General features: G+C 51.0%; 1 protein-coding gene across 4 annotated transcripts in view; it reads left to right on the top strand.

The window, feature by feature from the left end:
* Positions 1-8,937: 8,937 nt before the first annotated feature.
* The window catches only part of LOC120393810 (butyrophilin subfamily 1 member A1-like), a 40,616-nt gene continuing 31,225 nt past the window's right edge, over positions 8,938-18,328 (top strand). Inside the window, exons 1-3 of one of the 4 annotated variants that reach the window (XM_039518304.1) lie at positions 8,938-8,963; positions 13,774-14,012; positions 17,036-17,193. In XM_039518304.1, coding sequence (XP_039374238.1) covers positions 17,094-17,193 — 100 coding nt within the window. In that variant the 5' untranslated portion in view covers positions 8,938-8,963; positions 13,774-14,012; positions 17,036-17,093. Of the gene's footprint in view, positions 8,964-9,641; positions 9,769-13,773; positions 14,013-15,136; positions 15,331-17,035; positions 17,194-18,328 lie in introns of those variants that run through there. The other 3 variants (XM_039518302.1, XM_039518303.1, XM_039518305.1) reach the window with 3 other exon arrangements.

Below are 18,328 nucleotides of genomic sequence, written 5' to 3' on the forward strand. Positions count from 1 at the left end.
TAATGGTTTCCACCAGGACCAACCTCTGGCACACCGAGGGAGACTCCGCCACCTGCACACGCAGATAGGGGTTGTGTAGCAGGGGCTCCATGAGGAGGTCCACTCCCTCGGTGGCCACAAAGTACCTGGTCACCGAAAAAAGCTTCCAGGTCCGGAGGAGGTCCTGGTAGAAGACCGGCAGCTCAGAGAGGTCTTGCGGAAGAGCCCTCGGATCGAGATAAAGAAACTGCCAGTCGTATCGGAGCCCTTGGAGGCGGCGGAGGAAGGCGTGTGCCAACATGCTCCACGCCAGACTGCCTGCACCATAAAGGCGTCTCTTCAGGGCCTGGAGGCGGAAGACATGGACCTGGCTACAAAGGCAGTCCAGGCCCTGTCCTCCCTCCTCCAGGGGAAGACTCAGGACCTCTGCAGAGACACAGTGCAGCCCCGGCCAGAAGAACTCCCGGGCCGTCCTCTGGAGCCTGGCCAGGATCCCCGGGGCCAGGCTCAGGGTGTTGAACTGGTGCCAGAGCATGGACAGGACTAGCTGATTCAGCACCAGCGCCCTCCCTTGCAGGGAGAGACACCGGTGCAGTCCTCTCCATCGCCACAGCCACTTGCCCACCCTGGCCTCCAAATCCTGCCAGTTCTCTGGTGGTGAAGGATGCGTGGCGGAAAGGTAAACACCAAGATAGAGCAGTGGACCTGTGCTCCACCGGATGGCTTGAAGCACGGGTGGGAAGGAGCTCTCCTGCCACCTGTCCCCAACCACCAGGCCAGAGCTCTTGACCCAGTTGACCCGGAAGGAGGAGGACGCCGAGTAAACTGCCTGGCAAGCCTCCACCCACGCCAAGTCACCTGGGTCCTGGACCACGAGGAGCACATCGTCAGTGTACGCCGACAGGACCAGCCGCAGCTCTGGCACCCGAAGCACCAACCCCGTCAGCCTCCGGTGGGGGAGACAGAGGAAGGGCTCAATCGCCAGAGCATGCAGCTGGCCCGAGAGGAGGCACCCCTGCCATACTCCCCGCCCGAAGCTGATTGGCTCGGTCAGAGTCCAGTTGAGCCTGACCAGACGCTCTGCCTCAGTGTACAGCACCTGGAGCTGTAAAAGCAGCAAAGAATCCTGTGGCACCTTATAGACTAACAGACATTTTGGAGCATGAGCTTTCGTGGGTGAATACCCACTTCGTCGGATGCAAGTAGTGGTGTGTATATATATATATATATATATAAATATACCTGCCCCTGGAAATTTCCACTACTTGCATCCGACGTAGTGGGTATTCACCCACGAAAGCTCATGCTCCAAAATGTCTGTTAGTGTATAAGGTGCCACAGGATTCTTTGCTGCTTTTACAGCACCTGGAGAAAGCCCACAAACTGGGGCCCGAAGCCGAATGCTCGCAATGTGCCCAGGAGATACCCCTGGTCCATCCTGTTGAACGCCTTCTCCTGGTCCAGGGACAGGAGGGTGAACAACAGACCATCCCTACACCCAAGCTCCAAGAGGTCCCAGACCAAGTACAAGTTATCAAAGATGGTCCGGCCCTGGCCAGTGTAGGTCCGGTCGGGCTGGACCACGTCCGCTGGCACAGACCCCAGCCGCAGCAAGATGGCCTTCACTACAACATTATAGTCTGTGCTGAGGAGTGAGACGGGACGCCAGTTCCGTAGGTCACAGAGGTCCCCCTTCTTCGGCAGTAAGGCGAGCACAGCTCACCTGCCCAAGAGAGGGAGGACCCCGGTCTGCAAGGACTCGGCACAGATGGTGATGAGGTCTGGGCTGAGAATATCCCAGAACACGCGGTAGAACTCCACGGTGAGCCCGTCCATGCCCGGAGATTTGTTGGTGGGCATGAGACGGAGGGTTTCTGAGAACTCGGCCAGAGAGAGAGAGGCAGCTCCAGCCAGTCTCGGTCACTCACACTGACCATCGGGAGTTCAGTCCAGAGCACCCTACAGGCTTCGGCATTGATTGGATCTGGGGAGAAAAGACTGGCGGAGAAGGCCCTGGCCCTTCCATGCATCTCCTCTGGATCCGTGAGGGGGGTGCTGTCCTCCGCCAGGAGGCAGGTGACATGCTTTATAGCCCCCCTCTTTTTCTCCAGGGCGTAGAAGAAGCGGGAGCTGCGATCCATCTCCCGAAGGAGATGGATGCGGGATCGAACGAAGGCCCGGAGCTCCTCCCGCTTCTCTCGGTATGCTGCGCAGAGGGGTGGATCCTCGGGGCCAGAGGCCAGATGCCTTTCTAGCTCTAAGACCTCCCACTCCAACTGCCCTATCACCGCATCCCTCCGCTGGCTGGCGCCCCGGGAGTAGTTGTGGCAGAAGAGCCGCGCGCACACCTTCCCCACATCCCACCACCATCTCACCGAGGGAAAGGTGCACTGCTGCCCCTGCCAGGCCATCCAGAACTCCTGGAAAGATGCCACAAAGCCCACGTCCTCCAGCAAGCTGTTGTTAAAATGCCAATAGGCCGGTCCCTGCCTCTCCGAACTGAGAAAGGCCATCACGGTCACCAGATGGTGATCCGAGAACAGGGCCGACCGGATGCGAGAGGCATGGGCCCGTGCCAGATAGAAACATGAGAAATAAATGCGGTCCAACCGGGAGTGGCATGACTGATTGTCCTCCACCCTGAAATAGGTGAAGGTGATGTCATCGTCCGGGTGGTGTTTGCGCCAGACGTCCACCAGGGATTGATGGTCCATGATCTCCCTGAGGATACCTGCGGCCACCTAGGATTTCTCGACTCCTGAGTGGTCCCAGTCCTTAAAGGTGGTGTTAAAGTCCCTGTCCAGGACCAGGCACTCATGAGGATCCAGGGTGCCGAGGAAGGCCGATGCCTGCCAGTAAAAACACACTCGTTCTGGGTTTGTGTTTGGGGCGTAAATGTTGACCAGGTTTAATGTCAGCCCCTCCACAGATGCCTGGACGTGCAGCAGGCAACCTGGCATGACCTCGGCGACCCCCAGGACATCGGGCCATAGCTCAGGGGAGAACAGGATGGCCACCCCAGCCGAATGGGCGCCGAGGTGGCTAAATTATACCCCATCCCCCCACTCCAGCTGCCAGCTAGCTTCAGCAACTGGAGCCATTTGGGTCTCCTGCAGGAAGATCACAGAGTACCCCCCCTCCCGAAGGAAGGAGAGCACCTGTCTCCTGTGGAGACCCACCCTACAGCCTGGGCATTTAAGGTGGCAAAGATGACGGCTTTCACAGAGAGGGCTGGGTGATCGACAGCCTCCAGCAGGCCCTGCAACAACCCATGTTTGACCCCAAAGGTCACGAGGGAGTCGCGGAACTTGCAGGAATGCCGGTAGGCCACAATGTCCTGCCTCTCGGTCCCTCTCCCCTCCCCCAAAAGGGCCCTCACGGCCTGGAGGACACAATGGAAGTTCCTCCAGCTCTGGAGGGCGAGCTGCTCCTTACTCTTATAGAATCATAGAATATCAGGGTTGGAAGGGACCTCAGAAGGTCATCTAGTCCAACCGCCTGCTCAAAGCAGGACCAATTCCCAACTAAATCATCCCAGCCAGGGCTTTGTCAAGCCTGATCTTAAAAACCTCTAAGGAAGGAGATTCCACTACCTCCCTAGGTAACCCATTCCAGTTCTTCACCACTCTCCGAGTGAAAACGTTTTTCCTAATATCCAACCTAAACCTCCCCCACTACAACTTGAGACCATTACTCCTTGTTCTGTCATCTTCTACCACTGAGAACAGTCTAGATCCATCCTCTTTAGAACCCCCTTTCAGGTAGTTGAAAGCAGCTATCAAATCCCCCCTCATTCTTCTCTTCTGCAGACTAAACAATCCCAGTTCCCTCAGCCTCTCCTCATAAGTCATGTGCTCCAGCCCCCTAATCATTTTTGTTGCCCTCCGCTGGACTCTTTCCAATTTTTCCACATCCTTCTTGTAGTATGGGGCCCAAAACTGGACACAGTACTCCAGATGAGGCCTCACCAATGTCGAATAGAGGGGAATGATCACATCGTTCGATCTGCTGGCAATGCCTCCCACCCCGCCATAATCGTCTCTCCCTTACTCTCACAGAGATTGTGAAGCACACAACAAGCAGCAATAACAATGGGTATATTTGTTTGGCTGAGGTCTGAGCAAGTCAGTAACGTGTGCCAGCGTCCCTTTAAACGTCCAAATGCACATTCTACCACCATTCTGCACTTGCTCAGCATGTAGTTGAACAGCTCCTGACCACTGTCCAGGCTGCCTGTGTATGGCTTCATGATGAGGCATCAAGGGGTAGGCTGGGTCCCCCAGGATAACTACAGGCATTTCAACATCCCCAACAGTTATTTTCTGGCCTGGGAAGTAAATCCCTTGCTGCAGCCGTTTAAACAGAGTAGTGTTCCTGAGGACGTGAGTGTCATGAACCCTTCCTGGCCTCTCACGTTGATGTTGGTGAAACGTCCCTTGTGATCCACCAGTGCTTGCAGCACCATTGAAAAGTACCCCTTTTGGTTTATATACTGGCTGTCCTGGTGCTGCGGTGCCAAGACAGGGATATGGGTTCCATCTATCACCCCACCACAGTTACGGAATCCCATTGCAGCAAAGCCATCCACTATGACCTGCACATTTCCCAGAGTCAATACCTTGGTAGCAGCAGCTTAGTGATTGCTTTGGCTACTTGCATCACAGCAGCCCCCACAGTAGATTTGCCCACACCAAATTGATTCCCGACTAACTGGTAGCTGTGTGGCGTTGCAAGCTTCCACAGGGCTATCGCCACTCGCTTCTCAACTGTGAGGGCTGCTCTCATATTGGTATTCTGGCGCTTCAGGGCAGGGGAAAGCAAGTCACAAAGTTCCATGGAAGTGCCCTTATGCATGCGAAAGTTTCTCAGCCACTGGGAATCATCCCACACCTGCAACACTATGCGGTCCCACCAGTGTGTGCTTGTTTCTCAGGCCCAGAATCGGCGTTCCATGGCTAGAACCTGCCCCATTAACAGCATGATCTCCAAAGTGCCGGGGCCCGCGGTTTGAGAGAATTCTGTGTCCATGTCCTCATCACTCTCGTCACAGCGCTGCCGTAGCTGCCTCCTCCTTGCCTGGTTTTGCAGGTCCTGGTTCAGCATAAACTGCACAATAATGCGCGAGGTGTTTACAATGTTCATGGCTGCTGTCTTGAGCTGAGTGGGCCCCATGCTTGCCATGGTATGGCGTCTGCACAGTTCACCCAGGAAAAAAGGCACGAAATGGTTGTCTACCATTGCTTTCATGGAGGGAGGGGTGAGGCTGAACCCAGAACCACCAGCGACAATTTTTTTTGCCCCATCAGGCATTGGGATTTCAACCCAGAATTTCAGTGGGCAGGGGAGAAGCAGGAACTATGGGATAGCTACTCACAGTGCAATGCTCCGGAAGTCGATGCTAGTCTCGATATATGGACGCACACCACCGAATTAATGTGCTTAGTGTGGCCGCGTACACTCGACTTTATACAATCGGTTGCCCAAAATTGAATTCTGTAAATTTGGAGTAATCCCGTAGTGTAGACATACCCTTAGAGTGAAATATCAACCAAAATACCCCTGCAAAGAGCTCAGGGTACCTGAACAATTCATTAGGCTCACAAGAGCTAATGAAATTTGCTTTTCACCAGCAGTTAAACATTATCCCACACACAGAATGAATGAACGCATCCAGCCAACAAATCAAAGCTGCAAAACAGCCCCATTAGTGTTAGTGGTGTGGACAGAAGGCTTTGGATTCTTCGATCATGGGATGGAGTTCCAAGAAGGAGGAGTGCTAGGCAGAGACGGGCTCCACCTAAGGAAGAGAGGGAAGAGCAGCATCGCAAGCAGGCTGGCTAACCTAGTGAGGAGGGCTTTAAACTAGGTTCACCGGAGGAAGGAGACCAAAGCCCTGAGGTAAGTGGGGAAATGGGATACCGGGAGGAAGCACGAGCAGGAGAGTACAAGAGGGGAGGACTCCTGTCTCAGACTGAGAAATCGGGACAATCAGCAAGTTATCTTAAGGCCTATACACAAATGCAAGAAGCCTGGGAAACAAGCAGGAAGAACTGGAAGTCCTGGCACAGTCAAGGAACTATGATATGGTTGGAATAACAGAGACTTGGTGGGATAACTCACATGACTGGAGTACTGTCATGGATGGATATAAACTGTTCAGGAAGGACAGGCAGGGCAGAAAAGGTGGGGGAGTTGTGTTGTATGTAAGAGAGCAGTATGACTGCTCAGAGCTCCGGTATGAAACTGCAGAAAAACCTGAGAGTCTCTGGATTAAGTTTAGAAGTGTGAGCAACAAGAGTGATGTCATGGTGGGAGTCTACTATAGACCACCAGACCAGGGGGATGAAGTGGACGAGGCTTTCTTCCAGCAACTAACAGAAGTTACTAGATCGCAGGCCCTGGTTCTCATGGGGGACTTTAATCACCCTGATATCTGCTGGGAGAGCAATACAGCGGTGCACAGACAATCCAGGAACTTTTTGGAAAGTGTAGGGGACAATTTCCTGGTCCAAGGGCTGGAGGAACCAACTAGGGGCAGAGCTCTTCTAGACCTGCTGCTCACAAACAGAGAAGAGTTAGTAGGGGAAGCAAAAGTGGATGGGAACGTGGGAGGCAGTGACCATGAGATGGTCGAGTTCAGGATCCTGACACAGGGAAAAAAGGAGGGCAGCAGAATACGGACCCTGGACTTCAGAAAAGCAGACTTTGACTCCCTCAGGGAGCTGATGAGCAGGATCCCCTGGGAAAATAACATGAGGGGGAAAGGAGTCCAGGAGAGCTGGCTGTATTTTAAAGAATCCTTATTGAGGCTGCAAGAAAAAAACATCCCGATGTATAGGAAAAATAGTAAATATGGCAGGCGACCAGCTTGGCGTAACAGTGAAATCCTTGCTGATCTTAAAGGCAAAAAAGAAGCTGACAAGAAGTGGAAGATTAGACAAAAGACAAGGGAGGAGTATCAAAATATTGCTCAGGCATGCAGGTGTGAAATCAGGAAGGCCAAATCACACTTGGAGTTGCAGCTAGCAAGAGATGTTAAGAGTAACAAGAAGGGTTTCTTTCAAGTATGTTAGTAACAAGAAAGTCAAGGAAAGTGTGGGCCCCTTACTGAATGAGGGAGGCAACCTAGTGACAGAGGATGTGGAAAAAGCTAATGTACTCAATGCTTTTCTTGCCTCTGTCTTCACAGACAAGGTCAGCTCCCAGACTGCTGCACTGGGCAGCACAGTATGGGGAGAAGGTGACCAGCTCTCTGTGGAGAAAGAAATGGTTCGGGAATATTTAGAAAAACTGGACAAGCACAAGTCCATGGGGCCGGATGCGTTGCATCCGAGGGTGCTAAAGGATTTGGCGGATGTGATTGCAGAGCCATTGGCCATTATCTTTGAAAACTCATGGCGAACAGGGGAGGTCCCGGATGACTGGAAAAAGGCTACTGTAGTGCCCATCTTTAAAAAAGGGAAGAAGGAGGATCCGGGGAACTACAGGCCAGTCAGCCTCACTTCAGTCCCTAGAAAAATCATGGAGCAGGTCCTCAAGGAATCAATTCTGAAGCACTTAGAGGAGAGGAAAGTGATCAGGAACAGTCAGCATGGATTCACCAAGGGCAAGTCATGCCTGACTAACCTAATTGCCTTCTATGAGGGTCTGTGGATGAGGGGAAAGCAGTGGATGTGTTATTCCTTGACTTTAGCAAAGCTTTTGATACAGTCTCCCACAGTATTCTTGCCAGCAAGTTAAAGAAGTATGGGCTGAATGATTGGACTACAAGATGGATAGAAAGCTGGCTAGATTGTCAGGCTCAGCGGGTAGAGATCAACGGCTCCATATCTAGTTGGCAGCCAGTTTCAAGTGGAGTGCCCCAAGGTTCGGTCCTGGGGCCGGTTTTGTTCAATATCTTCATTAATGATCTGGAGGATGGCATGGACTACACCCTCAGCAAGTTTGCAGATGACACTAAACTGGGAGGAGTGGTAGATATGCTGGAGGGTAGGGATAGGATACAGAGGGACCTAGACAAATTAGAGGACTGGGCCAAAAGAAATATGATGAGGTTCAACAAGGACAAGTGCAGAGTCCTGCACTTAGGACGGAAGAATCCCATTCACTGTTAGAGACTAGGGACCGAGTGGCTAGGCAGCAGTTCTGCAGAAAAGGACCTAGGGGTTACAGTGGACGAGAAGCTGGATATGAGTCAACAGTGGGCCCTTGTTGCCAAGAATGCTAATGGCATTTTGGGCTGTATAAGTAGGGGCATTGCCAGCAGATTGAGGGATGTGATCATTCCCCTCTATTCAGCACTGGTGAGGCCTCATTTGGAGTACTGTGTCCAGTTTTGGGCCCCACACTACAAGAAGGATGTGGATAAATTGGAAAGAGTCCAGCAGAGGGCAACAAAAATGATTAGAGAGCTGGAGCACATGACTTATGAGGAGAGGCTGAGGGAACGGGGATTGTTTAGTCTGCGGAAGAGAAGAATGAGGGGGGATTTGATAGCTGCTTTCAACTACCTGAAAGGGGGTTCCAAAGAGGATGGAGTTAGACTGTTCTCAGTGGTATCTGATGACAGAACAGGGTGTAATGGCCTCAAGTTGAAGAGGGGGAGGTTTAGGTTGGATATTAGGAAAAACTTTTTCACTAGGTGGGTGGTGAAGCACTGGAATGCGTTACCTAAGGAGGTGGTGGAATCTCCTTCCTTAGAGGTTTTTAAGGTTAGGCTTGACAAAGTCCTGGCTGGGATGATTTAGTTGGGTTTGGTCCTGCTTTGAGCAGGGGGTTGGACTTGATGACCTTCTGAGGTCCCTTCCAACCGTGATATTCTGTGATTCTGTGATTCTATGATTAGCCGCCCAGGAACAGCCCTCAACCCTCTATCAAATAAAGAAGGGCCTGTTAGGCTCTGGTGAAAGGGCTGGTCCCTTCTCCTGAACCCAGGAGCCAGACAGGGCCTTTCTGATTGGAAGTCAGGGCAGGAAGCTCTGGAGGTAGGTGGATATTGGTTAGGTTAGAGCACATGGAGGGGGAGCATGTCAGCTGTTGCACCATTTCATAGGGCTGCCCTGCCCTGTCTGCCCTGCTCTAGTCCTGTTGGCACAGGATGGGGGGGACTTTATGTAGGCTATGCAAGGAGGGAGGGAAAAACCTCTCTGTGCTCACACTGCCCACCTGTGTGAAGGCCGGGCAGAGTATGGCTCTTGTTATTTATTCTCCACTGTGGAAGGAGAATGTGGCCTCTCAGTGAGTTTGTTTTATTTTGAACCAGAAAACTTGTGAATTACCTGGAACTGCAGCAAGGCCTCTTCTGCCTTGGACAAGGACTACTGCTGAGGTCTGATTAGTTCTGCACCCCTCTGGCACACTGCTTCAGTCAGAAAAATATAGTGCTTGTGGGGGCAGAAAGCCTTGGCATATGTGTATGACAGAAATTGTTGTGACAGTGACTGAGCGAGCAGGAAAATGCCTTAAAAACTAAAGCTGTCACCACCCTTGGACTGTGTGTGTGTTTCTTAAAATCTTTTATCTCTGTGTACCATAAATGAGATTCCTGTAATTTACCAGTGATGGTTTCACTTTCAATTGGAAGATTCTAGATGCATGGAAAATGTTTCTGTTCAGATAAAATTGCTGTAAGTTAACCAGCAATATCTGTCTGAACAGACTCGAGTCAGACGTGCAATGCTACCGTAAATACTGAGACGTTCACTTGCAACGCAGACCTGGTAGTTCTGAAGGTAGGACCCCTTCCTCCACCACCAGCCTCTGCCCTTCCCTATAGGATCCAGCAGGCAGGTGAGTGTCAGCCCCTGATTGCTCTGGGTGAGGCTCTGTTGTTCTTCATGGGAGCTGTTCCTATGGATGGGAGTCTGTCTGGGGCTCTCACTTTCCTACGCTGGAGGGTAGAGATAGGATACAGAGGGACCTAGACAAATTAGAGGACTGGGCCAAAAGAAACCTGATGAGGTTCAACAAGGACAAGTGCAGAGTCCTGCACTTAGGACGGCAGAATCCCATGCACTGCTACAGACTAGGGACCGAATGGCTGGGCAGCAGTTCTGCAGAAAAGGACCTAGGGGTTACGGTGGACGAAAAGCTCAATATGAGTCAACAGTGTGCCCTTGTTGCCAAGAAGGCTAATGGCATTTTGGGTTGTATAAGTAGGGGCATTTCCAGCAGATTGAGGGATGTGATCATTCCCCTCTATTCAGCACAGGTGAGGCCTCATTTGGAGTACTGTGTCCAGTTTTGGGCCCTACACTACAAGAAGGATGTGGATAAATTGGAAAGAGTCCAGCGGAGGGCAACAAAAATGATTAGGGGGCTGGAGCACATGACTTATGAGAAGAGGCTGAGGGAACTGGGATTGTTTAGTCTGCAGAAGAGAAGAATGAGGGGGGATTTGATAGCTGCTTTCAACTACCTGAAAGGGGGTTCCAAGGAGGATGGATCTAGACTGTTCTCAGTGGTAGAAGATGACAGAACAAGGAGTAATGGTCTCAAGTTGAAGAGGGGTAGGTTTAGGTTGGATATTAGGAAAAACTTTTTCACTAGTAGGGTGGTGAGGAACTGGAATGCGTTACCTAAGGAGGTGGTGGAATCTCCTTCCTTAGAGGTCTTTAAGGTCAGGCTTGACAAAGCCCTGGCTGGGATGATTTAGTTGGGTTTGGTCCTGCTTTGAGCAGGTGGTTGGACTAGATGACCTCCTGAGGTCCCTTCCAACCCTGAGATTCTATGATACTTTAAAAATTGCTGCAGAAATTACTAAAATGCTCAGAGATCTTTGCAGTCCCTTTTCCATTTTCCTGTAACACAGACTGAAATAGTGTCTGTTTATTCACAGACTGAAATAGTGTCTGTTACCTGGCATCCGTGGTTGTACCCACTTCCCTGGGCTGCACCGACCCTCAATGGCTGCCTGAGTGTAGGGGAGATTAGAGGGCCTCAGTGCTGAGGTGTACTGAGGTCTGACTGTGTTGGAATTGCCAAATATCACTGTAAGGGTGTGTGGTGGGGAGCGAGGAATTCCCTGGTCATACTTGCAGGCTAGAGGGCTCTGTAGATAAGCTTGTGATTGTGCCAGCAGTCAGTTTGCAGACAGCCAGCTTAAAGTAAGTTGGGGAGAGTTGTGCTTTAGGGAGCAGCCTGCTTTGTCTCTCTTCTTAGTGTTGGGTTCTTGTGTGTGTGTTCTGAATTCTGAGAAAAAAAGTTATGTTTTTATTTAACTTCTCTCTGTGTGTGCTGTGAACACAAGAAGTGCCACCATAACCTAGATTCCTGGTAAACCTTCCACCATTGGAAACCTTTGCCAGGATATCGGCTGGCATAAATCACTATGACCCCTGGAGGACAGCTGGAGACATAGGCAGTAGCCTCTGCAGAGTTCAGTTTGCAATGAAGTTTTTGTTTAAAACCTACTTTTTTCATCCTCTCTAAATTCCAAAAGATAAGTCAGCTCAGCCTGATTGTCGGGGGTGAGATCAAGTTATTGGGGAAAACGAGTTATTTGAACAAGGCATTGCTGAGCTAGGACACCTTGATTGTGAGCTGATTTTTTTTAACCTACACTGAATGAAAAACAATTGTCCTCTAGTGCAGGGGTGGGCAAACGTTTTAGCCCGAGGGCCACATAGAGGTACGAAACTATATGGAGGGCCGGGTAGGGAAGGCTGTGCTTCCCCAAACAGCCTGGCCCTGCCCTCGGGACCTCCCATCCCTGACCGCCCCCTCTGGACCCCACTCTCATCAACCTCCCTGACTGCCTTGACCCCTATCCACAGCCCCGACCCCTGACAGGCCCCCCCATGCCTATCAACCCACCCCTGCTCCCCATCCCCTGACCACCACCCCCAGACCCCCTGACCCATCCAACCCCTCCTGCTCCTTGTCCCCTGACTGCCCCCTTCCAGGACCCTCTGCCCCTAACAGCCCCCTGGGACCTCACTCAGTATCCACCCCCCCCCGCTCCCTGTCCCTGATCCACACCCCCGCTTTCTGATAGGCCCCCTGGGACTCCCACACCTATCCAACCGCCCCCTGCTCCCTGTCACCTGATGCCCCCCCCGAACCTCCGCCCCATCCAACTGCTCCCCGTTCTCTGATTGCCCCTCGGGACCCCCTGCCCCTTATCCAATCCCCCCATGCCCCACCCTATTACCATGCCGTTCAGAGTGGCAGGACTGGCTTATTGGAAACCCTGGGAAGTGGGTGGGTACAAGCCGTGCTGGTGGCATGGTGAGCTGAGGCTGCGGGGGAGAGGGGACAGCACGGGAGGGACTGGGGGCATCCTCCTCGGCCGGGAGCTCAAGGCCCGGCAGGACAATCCCATGGGCCATATTTTGCCCACCTCTGCTCTAGTGGGACTCCTCTGATCCCCAAAGGAGGGAGAGCCCTTTATTCCTCCTGCCTCAGGAACTCGGTGACTCAACCGAGGACCAATGGGCCCTGAGCTCTTTGCACGTGTGTCTCCATCTGGTGTCTGGAGGCATGTTGTCCAATACTGTCCAATACTGTCTCCTGTTTTCACTTCCACTGCTGACATCTTCTGTGTGGGACCTGAACCAAGGGCCAGAATTGATAATATGAAGCTATTAGACCTCATTTCTTGAACCACAGATGAGAAGGCCCAGTGCTAACACTAAATTCTGCAGAACTTCAGCTCCCCCCTCCCAACAATTATGTTTAAACCTGAGCATGAACTATTTCACTGCTGTCCATTTTAGTAGCAGGGCTAGGGTAGACGGTGGGAGGGCAACCTTCCGAGTGAAGTGGGAGTAGCTGAGGGGAAGGAAATGCCAAGGGAAGACTGGAAGAGGCAGGGGAGAAAAAGGAAAGCAGGGAAACAAGAGGATGGGGAAGGAAGAGGAACAAAGGACAGAGAATGGTGGTCACAGTGGTGAGCGTTTTCCCCACTGAGTGATGCTGAGCACGATAACAAGGCCCTGGAGAAGTAACACAGTGATGATAATGAACAGGGAATTTACTCTATTACTGCTCTTAATCTTCCATGGAGGCTGGTGAGGGCGTCACTTTGGAATGAGGAGAGTGGTGAGCCCTAAATGGATGCTCTGGCCCAGAGATCATAATACAATGGAATTTGGCCCCCTGCACAGAATGAGATTAACACCCCTAGGCTAGAGGGAGGTGCACTGGCCTGGGAGCCAGGAGACCATGAGGTCTAGTCTCACTTCTTCCACTCACTCGTGTTAACAATTCTCTGCGCTTCATAGTATTATTATTGATCAAGGTGTCATGTCCCTACCTGAGACGACCATCAAGGACCCTTGTCCCCCTTCTAACAGATGAGGTAACAGCAAACCTGAACATGAGATGTTGCACAAGCTCAGTTCTAGTAGCTTTAGGATCAGGACAGGTCTCTCCCACATGGCCACAGTGTGTCTCAGACTGATTGAGCCAAATCTGTGTGCTTGGTTCTGCCGAGCCACTTCTGCTAAGTCCAGTGAGACACACAGACCAATTTACCTAGCACATCCTATAATGTGATAGAACATCTGCGTAGGGAACGAGGAGGAGGCTGCAGGGAGAGCCAGGATGTTGGACAAGTCACTTAACCCGGGATATTTGGAGTAGGGGGTATTGGTAAGAGGGCTGGATCTGAGTCAGAGCTGGATAAGTGAGGGAGGCCCTGACCCTACTGTCCAGGCTGTGAGGAGCTGTGGGCCAGCAGCTGTGGGAAGAGTGGTGGTTGTGATTGTCAGTTTTGCTAAAAAGCAGCAAAAATGATTTTTAACCTCTGGCGAACCCCCTTGCTCTGCTTTACTCTTTCACTTTCTTCTTCAGCCTTGCTACGTGCAGGAATAAAGAATAAATTCTTCAGCCGTTGAACAAGCATTAACAGAAAACTGCACGAGACCAGACTGATACCCAACTGATTCTCTTTTCCAAAATGATTTTGCTTCGTAGCCTCACTTTAATTCATTAATTGTGAGGCACCTCCTGGACTAGGGGCCCGTGTAACTGACTGTAGCCGGAGGACAGCAATTCTGTAACAGCTGAGAAGTTTCTCCTGGTTTCATAAGGTAGGTGGCAGGATTTTTTCATTCTTTATCTTGTTTTTAAATCCCTTTTCCTGGGTCAGCAGGGGAAGGGTAGTGCAGGGCAGCCCTATCAAGGGGTGCGGCAGCTGACATGCTCCCACTGCATGTGCTTTACCCAACCAATATCCTCGTACCTCCAGAGCTCCCTGCTCTGGCTTCCAATCAGAGAGAACCTGCCAGGCTCCAGGATACATCACAAGGGACCAGAGGCTGACAGTCCCTTCTTTACTGGATAGAGTTACGGGAGAGGGTTGAGGGTTGTTCCTGGGCGGCTAACGGGGCAGTTTTGCAGCTTTGATTTATTGGCTGGCTGAGTTCATTCATTGTTTGTGTGGGATAATGTTTTCCTGCTGGGTGGGCGCCAGCTATTGTGACTCTAATAAATTGTTCGGGCATCCGGAGCACTTTGCAGGGGTATTTTGTCTGGTATTTCACTCTACAGACAGGCTAATAATAAATATGAGAGCTAGTCATGCGTGTTGTCCTCTAAAGGAGGTGTCAGAGTTGCCTGGGGACACCAGTTATTTAACTCCTGCCTCATTTCGCCCCCCCACCCCCCAGCAGTGTCCCGTGACTCAGCCAGTTGGCCCAGGAGATGGGGCTTTCCTACAGAGGGTCCCTGCTCATGCTCACCTGGTGCTGTCTGCCTTTGATCTGCAAACACTCCATGCAAACTGCTGCTGAAAGCTGGAACGAGCAGGGAGAATTGGTAGCTGCAGGGTGATAAGCTCCAAGTTCCATGCGGCCTCCGACTGCCCCCACCCACCTTCTTTGGCATGTGACTCCACAAATAAACAATGCTGCATAAAGCAAAATGTGGCCAGTACCAAGTACTCAGGGATGGCATAGAAAGAGCCTGTTTGGCTCAGTTCCCAGTGAAATACCAGCGGACAACCTGCCCCAAATTCTCAGTTACTGAGGGACAATTTTCACTCATTGCTTGATGTATTTGCTTTCCCAACCAACTCTCTGTACAACTTTTCATGAGTGATGTATCCAAATATTTGGATTCTAATATCTAAACTGAATTGTTAAATTTAATCCCTTTAATTTGGGTTATTGATGATTATGTATTTCTTGTGCTTTTGACTTTTAAAACAAACTTTGTCTTTATGGATAATCTAAGCATTATACCTAGATGTACATTGTTTTCTTAACCAGTGTAAATATTATGTAACTTTTTTAACATTAGCTTTACTAAGCAACAGCTGGAAGTCCAGGGCTAAGGGTCCTTCCAGCCTCTCCTCTTCTCAGGCCCACCCAATACAGGAGGAACCCCAGGCTTCCTGCAGTGTTGCTGGTAAAAGCCCCCCCCTCCCCCCGAGCAATGTTTTATTAGCTTTCTTGGCCTGCCACTGTTCACTTAGGAGAGGTCTCCATTGAGCAGACTTCTGCGATGGCCAGGTCCTCTCCTGAGTTGGTACAGTCCATTTGGATGAGGAGTTCAGACTTTCCCCTTTGGTGTATGATACTTTGCATTTATTGACACTGGATTTCATTTACTCTCCTGTTGCCCATTTCCTGCGTTGTTCAGGTCTCTCTGAAGTTCCTAACTAGGGTGACCAGACAGCAAGTGTGAAAAATCAGGACAGAGGGTGGAGGGTAATAGGAGCCTATATAAGAAAAAGACCCACAAATCAGAACTGTCCCTATAAAATGGGACATCTGGTCACCTATTCCTCACAGCCCTCTTACGGCCTGACTAACCTCAATATCTTCGTGTCACCATCATCTATCACTACCTCACCACCCCTCACCACCCCATTCCAGCTCATGAATACGTTTATGAAAGAACACAGGACCTAGTACAGAACTTTGAGGCCCTGCTGTTAATCTTTGGCCATGATGAAAACTGACCATTTATTCCCACTGTCGCCAAGCAGGTTTCTGATCCATGACAATATTTTGCCTCTCCCCCATGACCTGATTTCTTTAGTAGCCTCTTGAGAGGGACTGCGCCAAAGGCCTTTAGAAAGTCCAAGTAAATTACATCTACTATCCCTTTTGGCACATTCAAAGAATTCTAACCAATTAATGAGCAATGAATTTTCTTTTTAGAAGCCATGACAGTTTCCCCAGCTGATTGATGTTGCTGATGCCCCTGTTCTATTACTGAGCTGCACACAAAGATAATTCCCCAGGGCTCTGCTAGGTTGTTTGATCTTGTTGGTGCCAGGAACCTGATTCCCCGGAGGGGACTTTCTCTGCCTGAGGCTTTTGCTGAGCCCTGTGGGACCAGTCCTGCTTCAGGGTGCTGCCTGAGGCCCTCAGCCAGTTGTACAGCCGGCATGCACTGACTCCAGCTGGGCCCACCCTGGGATGCCAGTCCACCCTTATGGGCTGGATTGTGACAATCCAGGGCCCCAGTTATACAGCGTTCCCTGGGCCCTGCCCTTCTCCTCCATTTTCAGTGGCTGCATCAGAGACAACCCACACAAGAACGGTGTGCTAGACTGGCAAGGGCTGTGAAGACTCCCCTTTGGGCAGGCTGGAGTCTCTTTCCCAGATGGACAGAGGCTGGGAGACCACCTCCTCCCCCTATGAGCTGCAGCTGGGTGGCAGCAGGACCCTCTGCCATGAGGAGTGGCACAGGGGGCTGCCTTGTGTGTGGTTTAAAAAAGACCCCCCAAGCCCTCTTTGTAGCACAGGGCTGCAGTTTTGAACCAGCACAGAGTTCCCTGAACTGAGGGCACGTGTAGGCCGGGGGTCAGGAGCTTTCAGCCAGTAGTTCTGGAACTTGTCTAGAAATCGCTCCTTTCAGAGTGGGTTTATTCCTGTGCCAGAGCTGGAGCTGGCCTGAGTTTGGGCCAGACTGTCAGCAGAATTCAGCACTTTCTGGGCGCCCAACGCGCTGAGTCCTTTGGAAAATCTGGTCTCAGCTGCAGGTGCTGGGCACCTCTGAAAGGTCTGGCCTGAATGTGGGGTTGTCACACTCCAGTGCCCAGTGGAGTCAGCGTAGTCGCACCAGCTCTGCCTATTTACCGCGCTCATGTTCTGGATCGCAGGGTCACGCTCACTGACTCACTCACCGAGGGCTTGTGTGATCGTCTGGACAGCAGGGAGATGGAGGATTCCTTGATGTGCCCCAGCTCCGTGAGGTCAATGCCACTGCTTGGCTTCACCATTTTCCTCATTTCTCTTCACCTTCCCCGGCTGGACTCAGGTAGGATTCCTGGGGCTTTAGGGCCTAGTCTGGCTCCCACAGAAGGCAGCAGCTGTGCTGGGGAAGGCTGGGCCCTCAGTTTGAGCTCTGTCTGAGGAAACTCAGGGGTTATGAGCAGAGCAGCAAAGGTGGCAGCTGGTGGGCAGAGGTCCAAGGGAGTGTTGGGCAATAACTGTGTCTTGTGGCCTACAAGAGGTCCTCACAGCAAGTCTCCAGCTGGCAGCATGTGGCGGCTGTGCCCAAAAATGTCCCCATGAGGCTGATTGATTTCTGGTTCAGTGGGATGTGTCCTGCCCCTAGGGGCAGTGGAGATGTATAGCTGGGTCCTGCTTGCAGGGACAATCTGTTCCGTAGAATGGCCTCAACAACTAGAAACTGCCCATAGCCTGGTCCTGTCCTCAGCAACTAGAAACCTTTGTCCAGAAATGCAATGGAGAGTTTTCGGGGCCAGGGATGCGTCTGAGTGTTCACAACTCAGGGGAGAGCTGGGTAGTGGAGATACTAGGTGACACCTGGTAATAATCTTCCCACTGGCACCAGTGGGGCCAGGATTTCCTCTCTGGTGCTCTGAAGAAAAGGGCTGACTGTCTTGGAGGGAGGGTGGGGGCTAGGTGGGGAGGATGGGAAAACAAGGAGTAGCTCCCAGGCACAGCAGGGCTTTGGTCACACTCTTCCAAACTCTGGGAGAATTTACATAAAATTACAAAGATGATTTTCAAATGGCAAAAATTAAAAAAGCGGAAACCTGGCTGAATCAGGTTTGATTAGAAGTGGTTTGAAAAGGCCAATTATTGTTGGTGGGAAGTTTTATTTAAACTATTTTTCAAAATTTCCTACCAATTGTTTTTTCTTTGTTTGTTTTGTCCAAAACCTGAGAAGTAACCTTACTGAGAATGTATTTTTTTACTGACAAATTTTCAGTTTTCAGACAAGTTTTATTTGTTTTTTCAACATGAAGGGAAATTTTTGACTGAAATTGAAAATTTTCATTTTGCTCAAAAAGCCACATTTTGTCCAAAAAAAGTTTTGATAAAAAAATTTCAACCAGCAGTAATTTTGATAAAGTGATCAGTTACAGTCCCTCTGAGCGTTCTGCTTAACTCTGAGACATGGCCGAAAGCAGGTGGAATGTAAA

This window comes from Mauremys reevesii, unplaced genomic scaffold, assembly GCF_016161935.1.
Source record: "Mauremys reevesii isolate NIE-2019 unplaced genomic scaffold, ASM1616193v1 Contig32, whole genome shotgun sequence".
Classification (NCBI taxonomy): domain Eukaryota; kingdom Metazoa; phylum Chordata; order Testudines; family Geoemydidae; genus Mauremys; species Mauremys reevesii.